The sequence below is a fragment of the Phascolarctos cinereus genome, unplaced genomic scaffold (assembly GCF_003287225.1).
Source record: "Phascolarctos cinereus isolate Bilbo 61053 unplaced genomic scaffold, phaCin_HiC Scaffold_7;HRSCAF=346, whole genome shotgun sequence".
Taxonomy (NCBI): domain Eukaryota; kingdom Metazoa; phylum Chordata; class Mammalia; order Diprotodontia; family Phascolarctidae; genus Phascolarctos; species Phascolarctos cinereus.
Window position 1 is genome coordinate 33436307 of NW_027556180.1, and position 17795 is coordinate 33454101.

The window sequence follows — 17795 nt, forward strand, 5'->3', positions numbered from 1 at the left end:
CCTGGGCTCTGTGAACTGAAAAAATAACATTTTTAATAATTTTATTTCAATGTACTTTGTTTTCTATTTTAAATTTTTATTTATTAGGAATTCTTTATTTTGTTTTATGCATGATTCTGAGAAGGAGTCCACAGGCCACACCAGACTCTGCCAAAGTGGTCCATGACCTCAAAAAAGATTAAAAGCCCCCTTCCTTACTTGTTAATGTCTTTTGCATCCTCAAATAGTATTTATTTACTAAACTGTTGACCCACTGTATCCTCCTCCAGTAGAATGTAAGTTCCTTGAGGGCTGAGACTTCTTCTCATTTTTGTCTTTGTAACTCTAATGCCTGGCACAGTGCCTTATTATACATTATAGCCACTTATAAATACTGCACACAGTAGGTACTTAATAAATGCTTGGTGAACCAAATGGAATACAACTGGATGATGGGAATATAAGCAGCATTATTTCTGTTGTAATTGTTTACAGAAATGCTATAGCATCGATGACTGTAGGACAGGGACTGTCTGTGCTTTCATCGATATAGTTCCCAGATGTGGGAACTCCTTCTCCCATTGCAGGTTGGCATCTTCTCTGCAACTTGGTCCTGGAGCACTGAGAGGTTAAGTGATTTGCCCAGAGTCACACAGCCAGTATTTGTCACAAGCAGGGCTTGAACCCGGATCTTCCTGGGCCCCTTGAAGGCAGTAACGGTTTCTCTTTTTTCTTTGTACCTCCAACGTGTAACACAGTGTGGCACATAGCCCATACTTAATAAATGCTTTTTGGATGATTGATAGGAGCATAAATTTGAAGCTTTGGAAACCCCAAAAGCCATTTAGTCTAAATTGATTTTAGACTATTTCACTTTACAGATGAGGAAACTGAGTTCTGGAGAAATTCATAGGCTTATAGCTTTTGAGTTACAAGGATCCTCAGAGGACATCTACTTCAACTGCCTCCTTTTAGAATTAAGTGAACTATGGGGCAGCTAGGTGGCGCAGTGGATAGAGCACCAGCCCTGAAGTCAGGAGGACCTGAGGTCAAATCTGGCCTCAGACCAAACACTTGACACTTAATAGCTATGTGACCCTGGGCAAGTCACTTAACCCCATTTGCCTTAAAAAAAATTATACTCAAAATTTAAAAAAAGAAAGAAGTGAACTAAGGCCCAGGAAAGACAGATAATTGATTTAAAAAAAAAAATCACACAGATAGTGAGCACTGATGGCAATGTCCTCTGATGACAGACCAGGTTCTCTTTCCATCATACCACACTGATGCAGAGGTCAGGTAGTTACTCCTGGAATGCAGGGTATGAGACAGAGAATCATATGGAATCTGACTAATGATAGTGATGCTCATTGTTAGATATGAATGATACAGACAATGAGGAGATCAGAAGGAAAACTCACCTCTGGCTGAACCCAGTAATCACCACACTCCACTGGGTATATCCCCAGACTCCATGGCCATGATGTCTGCCATTTACAGGAATTTCAAATTCTTTATTTAGCATGAGACGTCAAGAAAAGGAAATAGTGCCCAACAAGTCTATACCACAGTGTGACACAGATTTCAAAAACTGACCAGAAGCTGGGTCCGTGAGAAGAGGTGCAAGAGTCTCCCAGATCCATAGCTAAGAGCAGTGAATTAATTAAATGAGCCATAGACTGGATCTCTGTTTGCAGATGTTTATTGAAGAATTATTTGACAAAGGAAACAGAAAGGAAGGGGAAAGTTGTGTCTGTTTTGACAGGACAGGTATTTGAGCAGTCCTGTGACCTAGTTTGCAACATTGGCATAAATAATGAAATGGAAAGACTCTTTAACTGGAGTATTCCTCAAGCCCATATGTGGTCATGGATTTATGGTCTATTAAGCACAAGAAGGACTCTCACCACATCCTAGGCACAAAGTTACAAGGCACAGCACATGCTGGACAGCACAAGAACGGAGCAGAGCAGAGAAACAGAGTTTTCAGGAATAGAACCAAACAGTTATTCAAATGGTACAAAGTATATACATTTTTAAAAGTTTCTGCTTTTTAAACCAAAGAGACGTGTCCACTAAGTATTTTTTCCCTCTTCACCTCCCCTCCCCTGATCTTCCCTCCTCCTTTTCCTCTTCCCTGTCTTTCCCCTCCCCTCTCCTGTCTTTCCCCTTCCCTCCCCTCTCCTTCCCTGCCCTCCCTTCCCTTTCCCCTCTCCATCTTCTCCCTTTTCCTTTCTTTCAGATACCTAATCAGCCTAACCTACCACACTCATAGCTCAGAGCTCCCAAATCAAGAGATCTACCTGCCTCAGCCTCCCTGCTGGCTGGAATTATAGGCATGTGCTAACCCTGCCCAGCCCAGTAAAGTTTTTCTAAATAGTTTTACTCATTGAGTCCTGGGGGAGAAGGGAGAAGAGGATGTCTTCTAGTAGAAATAATCATAAGCATTTATACAGAATATTCTTATGGCTACACACACACACACACTATATATATGTGTGTGTGTGTGTGTATATGTATGTATGCATGTATATATACACACAATATGTATCTATATTTTTGTCTACATCTTATCTCCTCTGATAGGACGTAAGCTCCCTGAAGATAAGGACGGTTTCATTTTGTCTTTGTGTCCAGTTTATTCTTTCCTGGGATCTTTCTTTTCAATGTGTTCTGATAGAAACTACAAAACAGCCTAAAAAAGAAAATGAAAAGCCAACCAGAAGTCCTAAAAGAGCACATGTCATTAGCCAAAATCAGAGGTGGCTTTCTCTAAAATAACTTCAGTTACCTGTTTCCAGCTAATGAAATACCATGTCTGTCTAATGTAATAATGTCATTGTGTAAACAAGTCAGTCCCCTGGAAGTAAAAGAGGCCAGGTATGTACACTACGCACATACAAAGCAGTCTGAGATAAGTCAGGACAAAACACATACTCGAAACATTAAATTTCAGCCAGGTGGCCAGTGATCTTGAAAATCTTTAAGTTCAATGAAGCAATGAAGGAGAGATTTGTTGGATAAGTCATCTTTGTGGAAATACAGTTTATTTGTCTTTGTAGATCCCACCCCTCATACTTTAGGGGCTGTACTTCAAGCCATAAGGATGCTACAAGGCACATGAGACTCGACTGGCCTAAGGACTTATTATACCTTTCTAAAGTAGGGGCTCTTAACCTTTTTGTAACACAGTCGCCTTTGGCCATCTTTGGACACATAGGCCATCAGCTTTTGGACATATAATTACTTTTTTAAATGCATATGATAAAATACACAGGATTACAAAGGAAAGCAGTTGTATTAAAATACAGCTATCAAAATATATTTTTCAAAAGTTCATAGATCAGCCAATAGCTCACAGATACTCAGATTCCTTAAGAGTCTGGCTAATATGGCAGATCTTTAATAAACCTTGTCTTTGGCTGAAAAAAAAAGTTCATAGATCCCAGGTAAAGAACTCTTGTCCTAAAGAGACTAATGGACTCCCAGAAATTAACTGTCATCACTTTGGTGACACCAAAGCACCCAGTGAATTTAGCAATTTAAATGAAACAATTTGTCATTTCATTGAGGAGATGGATTTACCCACATGGAACTGACCTGCCAGTTCTATCAAAATGGCATATACAATGGCCCAAGGACAAACAGTACGTAATAGTTTAATGTCATGCAGGATTAGGAACAGGGATAATGACAACACCAATGATTTCATTGAGATAGGGAACTCCCAGGTGAAAAAACTCCTTTTATTAATGTAGGTTGGTGACTTGCTGAGGGTCACAGAGCCAGTGTGTATGTCAGAAGTGGGAGATGACTACACATCTTCTTGGTCACAAAGCTAGTTCTCTGGTCATTCAGTGAAGATTAGGGAAAATAACTTTTTGATTAACCAATATGTGATGTATGTACCACAAAATGTAGGTATAAAAGTAGACTTGGGACATTTGAAAATTTCCAGAAATAGAAAAGGGAAATAGACATCCATTTAAACCTGTTACAGTTGCCATACATTTAGTCATTTGTCAAAAAATAAAAATGGTGGGATACAATCATCGGACCACAGATTTCAAGCTGGAAGGAACCTCAAAGGTCAACTAGTCTAACTCCATCATACTACAGGTGAGGAAACTGAGGCCAAGTGAGTTGTCCAAGATCACATAAGTAGTAGCAAAGCAACATGGGATATGTATATGGGAGACTAGCTGAGAAAAGTCCGAGTCAATAATTATTAGAATTTAATGGTTTTTGTATTCATTCAAATTAAAAAAATATTTTCCAATTGCATGAGAGTTCTTTCTTTATGGCTTAAGTCACTTGTGAATTTCTGCTAGATCAATTTCACCAGAAGCATCCTAACTTTTGTGTTCATTCCAGAGCTTTATGGGTCCCCACATGCAAATCTAATCTGCAACCTCTGTTTGATTGTTAAGCTGAATAAAGCATTTGTTTTTTTTAATTATTTTTTTAATTAATTTTTTTATTTTTTTAGGCAATTGGGGTTAAGTGACCTGCCCAGGGTCACACAGCTAGTAAGCGTCAAGTGTTTGGTCTGAGGCCGGATTTGAACTCAGGTCCTCCTGACTTCAGGGCCGGTGCTCTATCCACTGCGCCACCTAGCTGCCCCTGAATAAAGCATTTGAAAATGCTTTCCAGTTTCATTGATTGAGTATTGGAGCAGATAATTAAATACCATGAAAACAATAAAATATCTTAAATGCTCATAGTGTCTCTTCTCCCAAGTTTAAAAAAGTTATCTAAAAAAATGACACTGAGGAGATGATTCTCAGAATTCTTCACTAACTATAAGATCACAGTATGCTGGCTATGTAATGAAAGATGGCTCCATAAAATGTTAATTATAAGGCATTTCAACCAAGGTAAAATTGTTTTCCATATATTCAGGACTACATGGAGATGATTGGTTTTGAATACCTTCTGTATTTATATTTATCACTAACGTTCCTTTTCACTGAATATTCTTCATCATTGTAAAAAAGCACATCTAATTTCATATTTAGCCACCCAAAACAAAGTAGCATGAAAGCCTTTCTCTGCTCCAACATATTTCAAGGCTCCCTTCTCCTTTCCCTGGTTCAGCACCAGTGTGTGAATAGACAGTCACAGGTAGTGAACACAACAGGAATGTTAGAAAAGAGCCCTCTGATGAGTGGTTCAATCAAGCCAAATTCTTCATACAACAAAAGCCTCGCCTTTTTTCCTAGTCTTTCCCCCAACCCCATGAATCCCAGATGGCAAAAGGATAACTCTTCTTAGGGTGACTCCCTACCTATTTCCAAACCTATCTTTGAACATCTTACCAAGGTCTACTGCATTATGGCTTTCAAATCAGAATCATGACTGTTTACTTAGGAATTTATTTTGCTCATGTGTTGATACTCAATTCTGTCCATGCCCGAGAACTGTCATCTTTCATAGTGGACAACTTCCTCTGGGAGAACTGGCCAAGGCCCCAGAGCCTGAGGACAGCCATGCGGTATTTCTTGGACATGATGTTGTAAAGGATGGGGTTGATGGCTGCACTGAGATAGAAGAGGACAAAGGAGAACAGGTTGCAATACTGGCTAATCACCGCAATCTCCAAAGAGCCAGGCTCGAAGGATTTGGAGAATAAGTAGCGTCCCACATGAAATGGCAGCCAACAGAGGACGAAAGCAAACACCACCACGGCTAAAAGGAAAATCAGAAAAACTTAGCATGAGATCAAGCAATGTTGCCTTGAATCATGTTCTGCTAATAAAAAAAAAAGATTCCATTTCTTTTGAAAGCCTTTGTGGACAGGAGAGTGTGATTCATCTCAGACAAAGGGCCAAATGTTGTTTTTCCCTATTTCCCTTCCCTGGGGTTTAATGAGAGTTATTTCTAAATGCAAAACTAATCCAGCTATTTGGACCAAGGTGACCAATCAGTTCAGTGTAACAATGGTCTACCAGAGAGGCAGCCAAGCATGGCCAATGGTGTGATGAAATGAGAGTCAGAAACACCTAGGCTCAAATCTCATTTCATGGGATCATGTATTTAGAGCTAGAAAGGCCCTCAAAGGTCATCATTTTACAGCTGAAGAAACTGAGGCCAAAGAGCCTAAAGAGACTTGTCTAAGGTCACATGAGGCATGATTAGACCCCTCTGACACTTATGAGTTATATGGCCATGAATAAGTCACTTAAGTCTCAGCTTCCTTAATAGTAAAATGAGGATAATTAATACCTGAAGTACATATATCACAGGGTTTTTTGCAATATTCAAATTAGATAATGCTCGCAAGACACTTTGCAAACATTGATGTACTATCTAAATTGAGAACCAGAAGGACCTTAAAAGTTATCAGGTCCAGTCTTCTCATTTACATAAGAAGAAACTGAGGCCTAGAAATTAAATGGATCAGAATTCAAAGTTATGTCTTCTCATTCCAAATCCAGTGATCTTCTCATTATTCTAAATCCAATGGTCTTCCCACCATCTAATCAGTGTCAGGCATTATTATTTTATGATTAAGTTAACTGGATATTGGGGGAGATGACTAGGAAATCCATTTTTGAAAATTCAGTTTTTGATGCATATAGACACAGCTAAGACTGTGTCAACTTTCTTCAAGACTCTTCTACATGAAACTGCTAATGCCCTCCCTCCAAACCATTTTGTATTTAGCAGCTTTTCATTTATTTGTATTCATTCTCTAAATGCTTATCCTTGCTGTCTCCTTCACTAGAATGAAAGCACCTGAAAAGTAGGAATAATTTCATTCTTTGTGCTTGTATCTCCAGCACCTAGGACAGTGCCTGGCACATAGAAGGCACTTAACAACTGCTTGTTAGTTAGGTGATGATCATTACAATATGTTAAAAGGGAGGAGGAGCAATGATTAACATTTTAACATTAAACATCCCTGAAAAAAATGTCATCAGCTTACTTTTTTAATATATTACATTGAGATGTCAACTTCTAGACAAGGTAAAAAGATTTTTCTGAGCCCAGCAAAAGCAACATGAAAAAATTCTGTGTAGGAAAGTAACTTTCAAATCTTTGTTACTGGGCTGTTTTGGTGAGGCAAATATTCCTGGATCACCTGGCTCACTCATTTCTTTGACCAGGGGTGGGGGAAAGAGGTGTGTGGAGGTAGCTTCCCTGAATTGCTGGGAAAATGGGTTTACTTCTGATGAGACACTAATGAGACAATGGTTTTAAAAAATAAATGCTGTCATAGCCTATGGACTATTAGGATTAGAAGGGTGCCATATTTCAGATGAGGAAAGTGATACCTAGAGAAGAGAAGTGATTTGCCCAAGGTCCCATAGGTGCCTAAGCTGAAGGATTCAGGCCCAGGTCTTAGAATCTATAGCCTCTGATTTCCACTGAAATGAAATGACTAATTCCAGAAACAAGAACAACAAAAGACCTTGCTTTATTATGAATGCAATGAAGTCAATCCATGGCCTATAGACCACCTTCTGAGAACCTTTGGTCTACATGATGAAAACCTTGGGCACTCTTGGTGATGAATTTCATCCATTTGACATCCAGTAATCCAGAAATTCTTAAAATGAGAAAATAACAGAGGACCTTGGACCTGCATACTGGACCTGTCATTTCATTCATATAGTGAACTCCTAGATAGAGAAACTCCCTCTATCAATACAAAGTAAAACTTTCTCTGTAATTTATAGTCTTAGAAAGTTGTGTAGAGCCCTGAGAGGCTGAATGAATTGGCCAGGGACACACAATTCAACGTGTCTCTGAGGTGGGACTTAGATCCCAGTGTTTTGGGCTCTAAAACCAGTCAATGCTAGGCTTCATCTTGTTCAGAGATTCTTAAAATCACAAATATGAAACCTCTGTTTATTCTGCTCCAAATGATACTAAATATGCAAAAAGTGAATATAAATATTTCCCAGGATGCTAAGATTTACCACTTGTGAAGGTGTACATAATAGATTTGGAGTTTCATGTGCAACCATCTTTTTTATTATACTATATTATGGAAATGTTTATTTTATTCCATAAGTTAAAAAAATAAAATAAATTTTAAAAAAGGTTTAGACAGGCAGATTCCATTTCCTGATAGACTTGACAGCACAACTTTTGGAAGTTAAGCTATAGATAAAATGTGGGTTTGAAGGCATTTTTAGTTGATAAAAATGTATGGAGCGTAGACTTTGTGTGCATAGTTCTGGGTTCTAATTTATGGTTGTGGACATATTTAGGGAGAATAAATACAATTTAATTTTGGCTGCTTATAAGATTAACTGAAACTAACTCTCACTTTTAAACTAAAATGTACTAATTCTCACTTCTCATTGAACCTAGGGGCGATTTACTAAAGAATTCTTTGGGAAGGAACAACTTCCCAAACTGATGTTGGTCCCTTCAGATAAGTTTTACTTGATCAAACTGGGGCACTTCCTTCCTAGTAACTGAGCAGATATAAAAGACCCAAACTGGACAGATGGAGAACTTTACCAAGTAGGGGAAAGTCTACAGTTGGCATTTGGGTTGTGTGGCCAGCAGTCAAGTGGAACAAAATTGCTGCAATCATTCAAATAATGCACAAAGAAGGAAACTGACATAGAAGCAAAAATTGATTTTTTGGTCTCAATTATCTACTTGGAGTGCACATACTAATGTTGCATATCTACCAGCTTAGAACTCAACTCTTTGCTAGAGTATTTTTAAGGCTATGCTATTTTCTTAAATTTAATCAGTTACCTGCAAATCAGAGAATAGGAGAGGAGCTGGGGAAACTGTTTCATTTTCCCCTGAACATAAACACAATAATAAGCTTCTCTATGATGTATGTTGGTTTCAAAGTCAACTTAATTTGGAAATGATGAGACATAACATTTGATATTTGGGGTGCATGAAGAGGCATGATGTTCCTAAATACTTTTTTGAGGAAGTGAAGGACAGGAAGGAGAAGGGAAGGGAGACAGAGACAGAGAGACAGAGAAAGGTAAAGATACAGAAAAAAGAAAAGAGAGAAGGCAGAGAGAGAGAAAAAGATGGAGACTGGGAGAGAGAGTTGGAGAGAATGAGAGAGGAGAGAGAGGGAGAGAGGAAAGGGAGGCAAAGAGAATGAAGGGGGGAAATGGAGAAAGAAAGACAAAGGGGAGAGAAAAGAAAGAAAGATAAGGCAAGAAAGTGAGAGGAGAGATAGAAAGGGGTAAATGAGGGGGAGAGAAGAGAGGGACAGAGAAGAGAATGAGAGAGATGGAGGGAGAGAGAGAGAGAGAGAGAGAGAGAGAGAGAGAGAGAGAGAGAGAGAGAGAGAGAGAGAAGAAGGGAAAGATGGGGAAGGAGAGAAGTAAAAATCCCATACCTAACATTTTTACAGTTTGTTTGTGGTTGTTATCACGGATAGAAGCACTCAGTCCCATGTCCTCCCTCTTCCTTCTCCACAGTTTTCTTCCAATGAGGCTGTAAAGCACAGTCAGGCAAAACACCGGCAGAAAAAAGAAGATGCTGGAGATCCAGACCATGATGGTGAGCAGTCCCGATTGGATGGCAAACTCAGTGGGCCTGCATTCGTTGGTGTCCATGGGGTTGGTTCCATTTTCGTGCTCCACTCCTACCAGGACAAAGATGGGGCCAGCGCTGAAGAAGGACACGGCCCAGATGACCAAGATGATAAGCTTCACCTTGCCCTTCGTGATCACGACCTTGGCCCTGAGGGGGAAGCATATGGCAAAGTACCTCTCGATGCTGAGCGCAGTGATGTTGAGGATGGTAGAATAGGTGCAGCTCTCACTGATGAACTGGAAGAGTTTGCAGAGAAAGTCCCCGAAGTTCCAGGGCCGGTACTGCCAGAGGCGAAAGAGATCCAGGGGCATGCAGAGGAAGATCAGCAAGTCGGACAGCGCCATGCTAGACAGGTAGAGGTTTGTGGTGGTCCGCATGTCTCGGAATCGAGACACCACCAGCATGGTCATGAGGTTGCCCGAGATGCCGATGAAAAAGAGAGCGATGCAGGTGACTGTAACCCCGGTGAGCAGGGCTCCAGGGAAGGGGGGCAGCTGGTCCACCCAGGAGCTGTTGAAAGGTTCATCCGTGTAGTCCAGGCTGAAGTTGGACTCGCTTTCCAGGCTCAGTGTCTTGTTCCACATCCTGCTGCCTATTGGAGAGTCTTGCTAGAGATACTGACGAGGCTGGGCTGAAGATGCTTTGCGCTAGGTGAGATGCTGCTGCTGAGCGTCCTTCCTGGTTTCGGGTGCCACTGGTCTTTCACGCCGCCCCACTAGGGCTAGGACGGAATCACAGCGCGGCTGCAGGGGGGTTGACTTCAAAAGGCAGCTGAGAAGCTGTGAGGAAGCGGCGGTGGGGCAGAGGAGGGAAAGGAGAATAGGAGGAAAGTGTGTGTGTGTGTGTGTGTGTGTGTGTGTGTGTGTGTGTGAGAGAGAGAGAGAGAGAGAGAGAGAGAGAGAGAGAGAGAGAGAGAGAGAGAGAGAGAGAGAGGAAACAGCAAGAGAGGAGTGAGAGATGAGGGGAGGAGAGAGTAGGGAAAGGGATAATGAGTGAGGAAGAAGGGGAAATAAGAGAAGAAAAAAGAAGAGCGCTCTGGTGTCTGGTCCTGGACAGCAGCAGCCCTGGCAGTCTGGCAGTAGTGACCCTAGTCACTGCTGCACCCTCCTCCTCTGGCTCCTCCCTCTCTGTTCTCCCTTGTTGGGATGCTGCTGTTCATTCTGGTTACCAGGGGGAAGGTCCAGGTTCCACTCCCTTAGAAAAGAGGGCATCATGTATCAGTGCTTCCAGCTGCCTAAATAGGCTTCCTATGCCTGCTCCCCAGCAAGCTCCATCCCAGCCTGTGTGTTCCAAAGACCTCTGGGCAGGTGTACCTTGCAGCTGCCTCCCAGGCACCAGGGACTGGTGGGTGACACAGGGTAATGTATAACACCGCTCTTAGCTGGGATCCCCATCACTCCCTTGCGCTGAGAACGGTGAGGTTAAAGACCACCAGTAAGTCTCTTAAAAACAAAAACTCTCTGGGCCTCACTTTCGCCATCTGTAAAATGAAGGGCCTGAGCTAAATGATCCCCAAAGGCTCTTCTAGCTGTAAATCCTAGAACCCTGTGAATTTACCTCCTATCTGTTGGAAGTGCCCTAGGTCAGTGCCTAAGGAGTCTGGAAGATACGGAGAGACCAAAAAGAAGCCAGGAGAGAGGCAGAAAGGAGAGATGACACGCAGTGGAAACGCTGGGAGTGTCAGAAATCACTAAAATAATTAACTGAGAGCTGGAGAAGACTTAGGAGATTATCATAGGGAAGAGAACCCAAGCACACAGACCATTAAGAAGCTTGTCCAAGGTCATACCCCTAGTAAGCCACAAAGCCAGGAGTCAAACCCAGATCTTCAGACCCCACATCCAGGATTCTTTCCAATCAGCCTGGATTCTTAGAGCCAGATGGGTGAATAGAATAGGGTGTCCTGGAACTCAGCCTTTTAAGCACAAACTGGCTAACAGCCAACCTCCTGGAGACTGCCCTTGTACAGATCCTGAAAAGGAAAAGGTGCAGGAGAGAGAGGCCAAAGATTTGGGGGGAGGGAGGGGAGAGGTAGAAACAGGCAAGAGTGAAGTCCTAGGAAGTGCAATGAATTTGAATTGAAAACATCTGAGTTTAAACCCTGACTCAACCTTCTCTACACTAAGCAAGTCACTTAACCTCTGAGACGCAGTTTCTTACCCGTAAAATGAACAGAGATAATCCCAAGAAAGAAAAGTGGTGGAGAGCTGTGGTTTAGTGGATAGGGGACTAGACTGGGGGGCTAATAAAATAAATAAATAAACAAACAAATAAATAAATGGAAAAATAAATGAATGAATGAATGGACAGATAGATAAATAAATAAGTGAATGAATAAATAAATAAGTAGATGAATAAATAAATAGATAGATAGATAGATAGATAGATGATAGATAGATAGATAGATAGATAGATAGATAGATAGATAGATAGATAGAACAAGATAAGATAAGATAAGACAAGATGAGATAAGATAAAAGGGTCCTCATCTCAGTGTGGAGTGTGGCACTCTGAGAAACAGAGAAACACAGAGCCTAAGACTGGTGACTGAGGAGGTTCCAGGAGGTGTGGGAGGAGGACTGAGCACTCCTCCCAGTAGAAAGAAGAGGTAAGACTATTCTGTCTCCTTTAAAAGCCCATCCCTCAGCTGAGTCTAGGACCCCCACAAATTGCCCAAGGGATTTCTGGAGCAGGAGGCCAGTGAAGCAGGGAGCTGGGATGTTGAAATGAGTCCTCATTCTCAGCCAACTTAATTACTTCGTACCGAATCATTATTAGACACAAGACACAATTGCTGGTGCGGTGGTGTAGTAGGTAGGTAGGTAGGTAGGTAGGTAGGTAGGGTGCTGGGCCCTGAGTCAGGAAGACCTGAGTTCAAACCTGGCCTCAGACACTTACTAGCTTTGTGACCTGGGGAAAGTCACTTAATCTCTGCCTTAATTCACTGGAGAAGGACACATGGTAAATCGCTCCAATATCTTTGCCAAGAAAACTCCATGGACAGTATGGTCCATGGGGTCACAAAGAGTCAGACATGACTGAACAACAGCAGCAAAAAACAATCACAGCTAGCAAGTAGATACATTTAACCAAGCAAACAGGAAATGGAATCTGGGGAGAATTATTCCACAATTCACTTGTATGAATTATCCCAATCTATACAGGTTAGGATAGAGAATAAAATGCACAAGTGTTAAGGGGCTCTCATATTTGTGAATGAGATAAAATCTTAGTTCAACAAAGGAAAGAAAGCCTTAATTGCCCAACCCATCACAGAATTTTAAAATTGGAAGAGATCTCAATGCCCACCTTTCCTTGTTGTTAAGTTGTTTCAGTTTTGTCTGACTTTTTGTGACCCTATTTGGGATTTCCCTGGCACAGATTCGCCATTTCCTTCTTCAGCTAATTTTACAGATGAGGAAACTGAGGCAAACAGGGTGAAGTGACTTGCCCAGAATTACATAGCTTGTAAGTGTCTGAGGTCAGATTTGAACTCCAGATGAGTCTTGCTGATTCCAGGACTGATGCTCTATGCACTATGACGCCAACTAGCCACCCAACCTAGGAGAGGTTTTCTCAGTTTTTCTCTGGGGGCAAGCATAGTTCATATATTTACACAGTGTTATTTATTTTGTTATTTTCATTATTTTGCATTTACGTTACTGAAGGTGTGTATATTGCTGTCCTGGTTTTGTTTATCTCATTCTGCATCTATTAATACAAATCTTCTTATGGTTCTCTAAATAATTCATAGTCATTGTTTCTCATGGTTTAATAATGTTCCATTACATGCATGTACTAAAATTTATCTTAGCTATAAACAGATCATGGTATATCAATTTTCCCAGATGCCATTTCCCCAGCCTTCCCTATATGGAGAGATGCCATCAGAGCAAGATTTATGTCTGTGCTAGACTCCCTTTACACATATGATTCATCTGAGTGACATGATCGGGGGTCACCAAGAGCAGCCAACATTCTATTACCATCTCTTTATTTATCTTGAACATCATGTCCCTATTAGCCATTTTCATTGTGTTCTTTCCAGTTCAAAAGTCATTCTTCATTGCAGGGAAAGCAAGCAAAATAACAATGAAGACGTTTTGCCTTCTCTCTGTTGTTGGTTATCAGCGTCTTATCCTCCCCCCAACTCACCCAAACATCAGTAATGCCTTCTTTAATGTTCCCTCTTTTCTTTCTAGCCTCAGATCATTCTTAGTTTTATAGCACTCCTGACACTATGCAAACAGAATCAAGCCACCGTTTTGTATTTATCCTCTCTTACCTTCCCTTGCTTCCAGTCTTTTATCGTTTTTAATTTTTAAAATGTTTTTAAAATTAATTTATTTATTTTTAGTTTTCAGCATTCACTTCCATAAGATTTTAAGTTCCAAATTTTCTCTCCATCTCTTCCCTCCCCCCACCTCAAGACGGTGTGCAATTTGATATAGGTTTTACATATATATTCATATTGAACCTATATTCACGTTAATCATGTTGTAAAGAATTAGAACCAATGGGTGAAACCACAAGAAAGAAGAAACAAATAAAAAAAGGAAAAAGAAGAGAGAGAGAGAGCAACCTGTATTCAGACTCCACAGTTCTTTTTCAGGATGTGGGCAGCATTTTCCAACATGTGTCCTTTGGAGATATCTAAGGAGTCTGCATTGCTGAGAAGAGCTAAATAAGTTAGTCGTTGCACAGTATGGCTGTCTCCTGTTTCTGCTTACTTCACTCAGCATCAGTTCATTCAAATCTTTCCAGGTTTTTCTGAAGTCTGCCTGCTCATCATTTCTTATAGCATAGCAGTATTCCATCACATTCATATACCACAACTTGTTCAGCCATTCCCCAATTGATGGGCCTCCTCCCAATTTCCAATTCTTTGCCACCACAATAAGAGCTGCTATAAATATTTTTGTAAATGTGGGTCCTTTTTCCATTTTTATGATCTCTTTGGGATATAGGGCTAGAAGTGGTATTGCTGGGTCAAAGGGTATGCACAGTTTTATAGCCCTTTGGGCGCAGTGCCAAATTGCTCTCTACAATGGTTGGATCAGTTCACAATTCCACTAACAATGCATTAGTGTTCCAATTTTCCTACATCCTCTCCTATATTTATCAGTTTCCTGTTTTGTTATGTTAGCCAATCTGATAGATGTGATGTGGTACCTCAGAGTTGTTTTAATTTGTATTTCTCTAATAAGAGTAAATTAGAGCATTTTTTCATGTGACTATAGATGGCTTTAATTTCTTCATCTGAAAACTGCCTCTTCATATCCTTTGACCATTTATCAATTGGACCTTCCAGTTTTTTTAAAAAAAAATTTAACTTGGATAATGACTTCACTGTGCATGTGCATCAGTCTCAGATACTTCCCATTTTTCCTCCTTGTCAAAATTGTTTCTTTCCATATACTCAAAATTTCATTATCAATAGTTTTTCATCCTTCCTTGGCTAACAACAATCGATCACTAAACACTATTCTAGGTGGTAAGGATGCAAAAACAAGAAGGGAACAATACCTGCTCTCAAGTGCGTCCATTTTTTCCAGAGTGGCAATCTGTACACATACAATTCCTTCAAAAAAAGTGGTCCATAAGATCCAAACTAGCCTTCCTCTGGAACCTTTGAAATCTGCTCCCTGAAATTCTACTGTCTGCGTTAGATTGTTCTTGGCTTTCCCTTCCTCCTGTAATGCAAACTAGAAAAAAAAGAGCAACCACTTTCCTCAAGGGCTCCTGTCATTTCCACTTTAGCAAAAAAATAGCTCCTCCTTACTGGTGACAATTAGATCCAGAATACAATGGCCCCTTACTAGTTCTTACACCGTTTGAAAACAGATGGAAAATGTTCTGTTTTGCTGCTCTGTTTTTTAGGTGAGAGTTCGAGAAAATATCTCCATAACTGAAGTTCTCCATCCATAAGAGGCTTATGATCCATTTTCCAAGCTCCTTATTTATTTCTTCTGTCTGTCCTGGTCATCAGTAGAACATGTCTTATCTTCCTACTGGACCTGAGATTCCTTGAGAGCAGGGACTAGGTTTTATTTATCTTTGTATTTCCAGCGCTTAATACTTAGCCTTACACATAGTATTTTCTAAAAACTCAAGCATGAGGGCTATAAAACTATAAAAATTTGCATACCCTTTGACCCATCAATATTACTATTAGTTCTGTATCCCAAAGAGATCAAAAGAAAAGAAAAAGGATCTATATGTAGAAAAACATTTATAGCAGTTCTTTTTATGGTGGAAAAGAATTGATGGCTAAATTGTGGCATATGATTTGAATGAAATACTTTTGTGCTGTAAGAAATGATGAGCAAGATGCTTTCGGAAAAACTTGGAAAGACTGATATGAACTGATTCAAAGTGAAGTGGGCAGAGCTAAGAGATTATTGTACATAGCAATAGCAATATGGTATGATGATCAATTGTGAATGACTTAACTATTCTCAGCAATACAACAATCCAAGACAATTCGAAAGGATACATGATGGAAAACGCTATCCATCTCCAGGGAAAGAACTGATGGAGCCTGAATGCAGATTGAAGCAAACTTCTTTTTTACTTTATTTTTCTGGGTTTTTTGTATCTGTGTTTTCTTTCACAATACTGCTAATATAGAAATGGTTTGCAAGACTGCACATGCAAAACATTATAATATAATCTATGTAGTGCATAGTATAATCTATAGATTGTAGTGTAGTATATAGTGTAATCTATAGATTATAGCATAATCTGTATAAAATTGCTTGCCTTCTCAAAGAAGGGGGAAGGGAGACAGGGAGGTAAAGAATTTGGCACTCAAAATTTTTTTAAATGGATGTTAAAAATTTTTGTTTACATATAATTGAGAAGAAACAAAATAAAATTAATTGATTACAAATGATAAATAAAAATAAAAACTAAAGCATGAAAGGAATAGCATGGAAAATACAATAGTGAGATTTATCTGTTTTAAAAAATAAAATACAGAGTTTCTTATTTTCCCTTTGCATATTTGCATATCGTATGTATGCTCACCTAAATGAATAGCTTTAGGCATTAGCTTCTTCCAGAGCATTTAGAATTTTATCTTGCATATATTTCTGAGGGAAACGTGAAAGCTATGCCTTCAAGGCCCTCTGAATTGCATTAATTAACTAATGTCAACGTCAGCTACCTAAATGTGAGGATAGAAAGATTATACTGTTTATATATATATATATAATATATATATATATATATATATATATATATATATTTATATAATGTTAAACTAATATAAAAGCTTCACATTTACATATCTAAAAAGCTTTTCCTAATTTGCAAGTTAAAAACAATGGCTTATGTAAACCAACATGAAAAATTGATTAATTCACATAACTAAAATCTTCATCTTTATTCAGTGATTATAATAGACAATGTACAATCAATTTGATTTTTTAAAGCCAGATCTTTAAATCACTTTACTAATGTAGCTTGAAACAGTGCCATGATCCCTCCAGAGAACAAAGCTATCCACAGAAATTTAGGAGAAAATCTGAATGTTTTCCTGGGAGATTATTTTTATTCCACACTTCCAAATAGACTTGGCATTTCCACGTTGAAAGCTATGATACTAATCCAACTATATAACCCCCCCATATGTATACATATTAAAATTAAATCTTTTTAAAAAGAAAAATACATCTAGATATTCACTGAAAAGTAACAAAATAAAATAACCACATTAAAAGTATTTATTATGAACAACTTTTTTTTTACATTGCTTTCATTGCAGAAAAAGATGGTTGATCTATTGTCTTATGTTTTATTTGCTTTTATCCCAGAATCACTTTTGGTGCATTAGATCTGTAACTAGGAATTACTATACCTAGTTCATATTTACTTGAAATGGATAGGATTGGAGAAACTTGGAGGCTGCTGATGGAGAGGCCACAGACCACCATTATGGGTGCTGACCCTAAGAGCCTAGCATGATGAGGACTCCCTAACAAAGTTGTAGGATTCTAGTGGTCCAACTTCGTCTTTGCTGTTGTTCAGTCATTTTAGTCATGTCTGATTCTTCATGACCCCATTGGGAATTTTCTTAGCAAAGATACTAGAATGGTTTGCCATTTCCTTCTCTAGTTCATTTTACAGATGAGGAAACTGAGGCAAACAGAGTTAAGTGACTTGCCTAGGGTCAGACTTCTAGTAAGTGTCACAGTCTAGTTTTGAACTCAGGTCTTCCTGACTCCAGGCCCCGCACTCTATCCACTGCTCCACCTATATGCCCAACATGGCAGAACAGAGGT

At 39.6% G+C, this 17795-nt stretch overlaps 1 protein-coding gene across 1 annotated transcript; it reads right to left on the minus strand.

The window, feature by feature from the left end:
* Positions 1 to 3939: 3939 nt before the first annotated feature.
* Positions 3940 to 10558, minus strand: GHSR (growth hormone secretagogue receptor). Its single transcript, XM_020979724.2, has 2 exons — positions 9311 to 10558; positions 3940 to 5667 (listed from the first exon to the last, which is right to left on the minus strand). Exons 1-2 carry the CDS (start codon positions 10092 to 10094, stop codon positions 5363 to 5365), a joined length of 1089 nt encoding a protein of 362 aa, XP_020835383.1. The 5' UTR covers positions 10095 to 10558; the 3' UTR covers positions 3940 to 5362.
* Positions 10559 to 17795: the final 7237 nt, after the last annotated feature.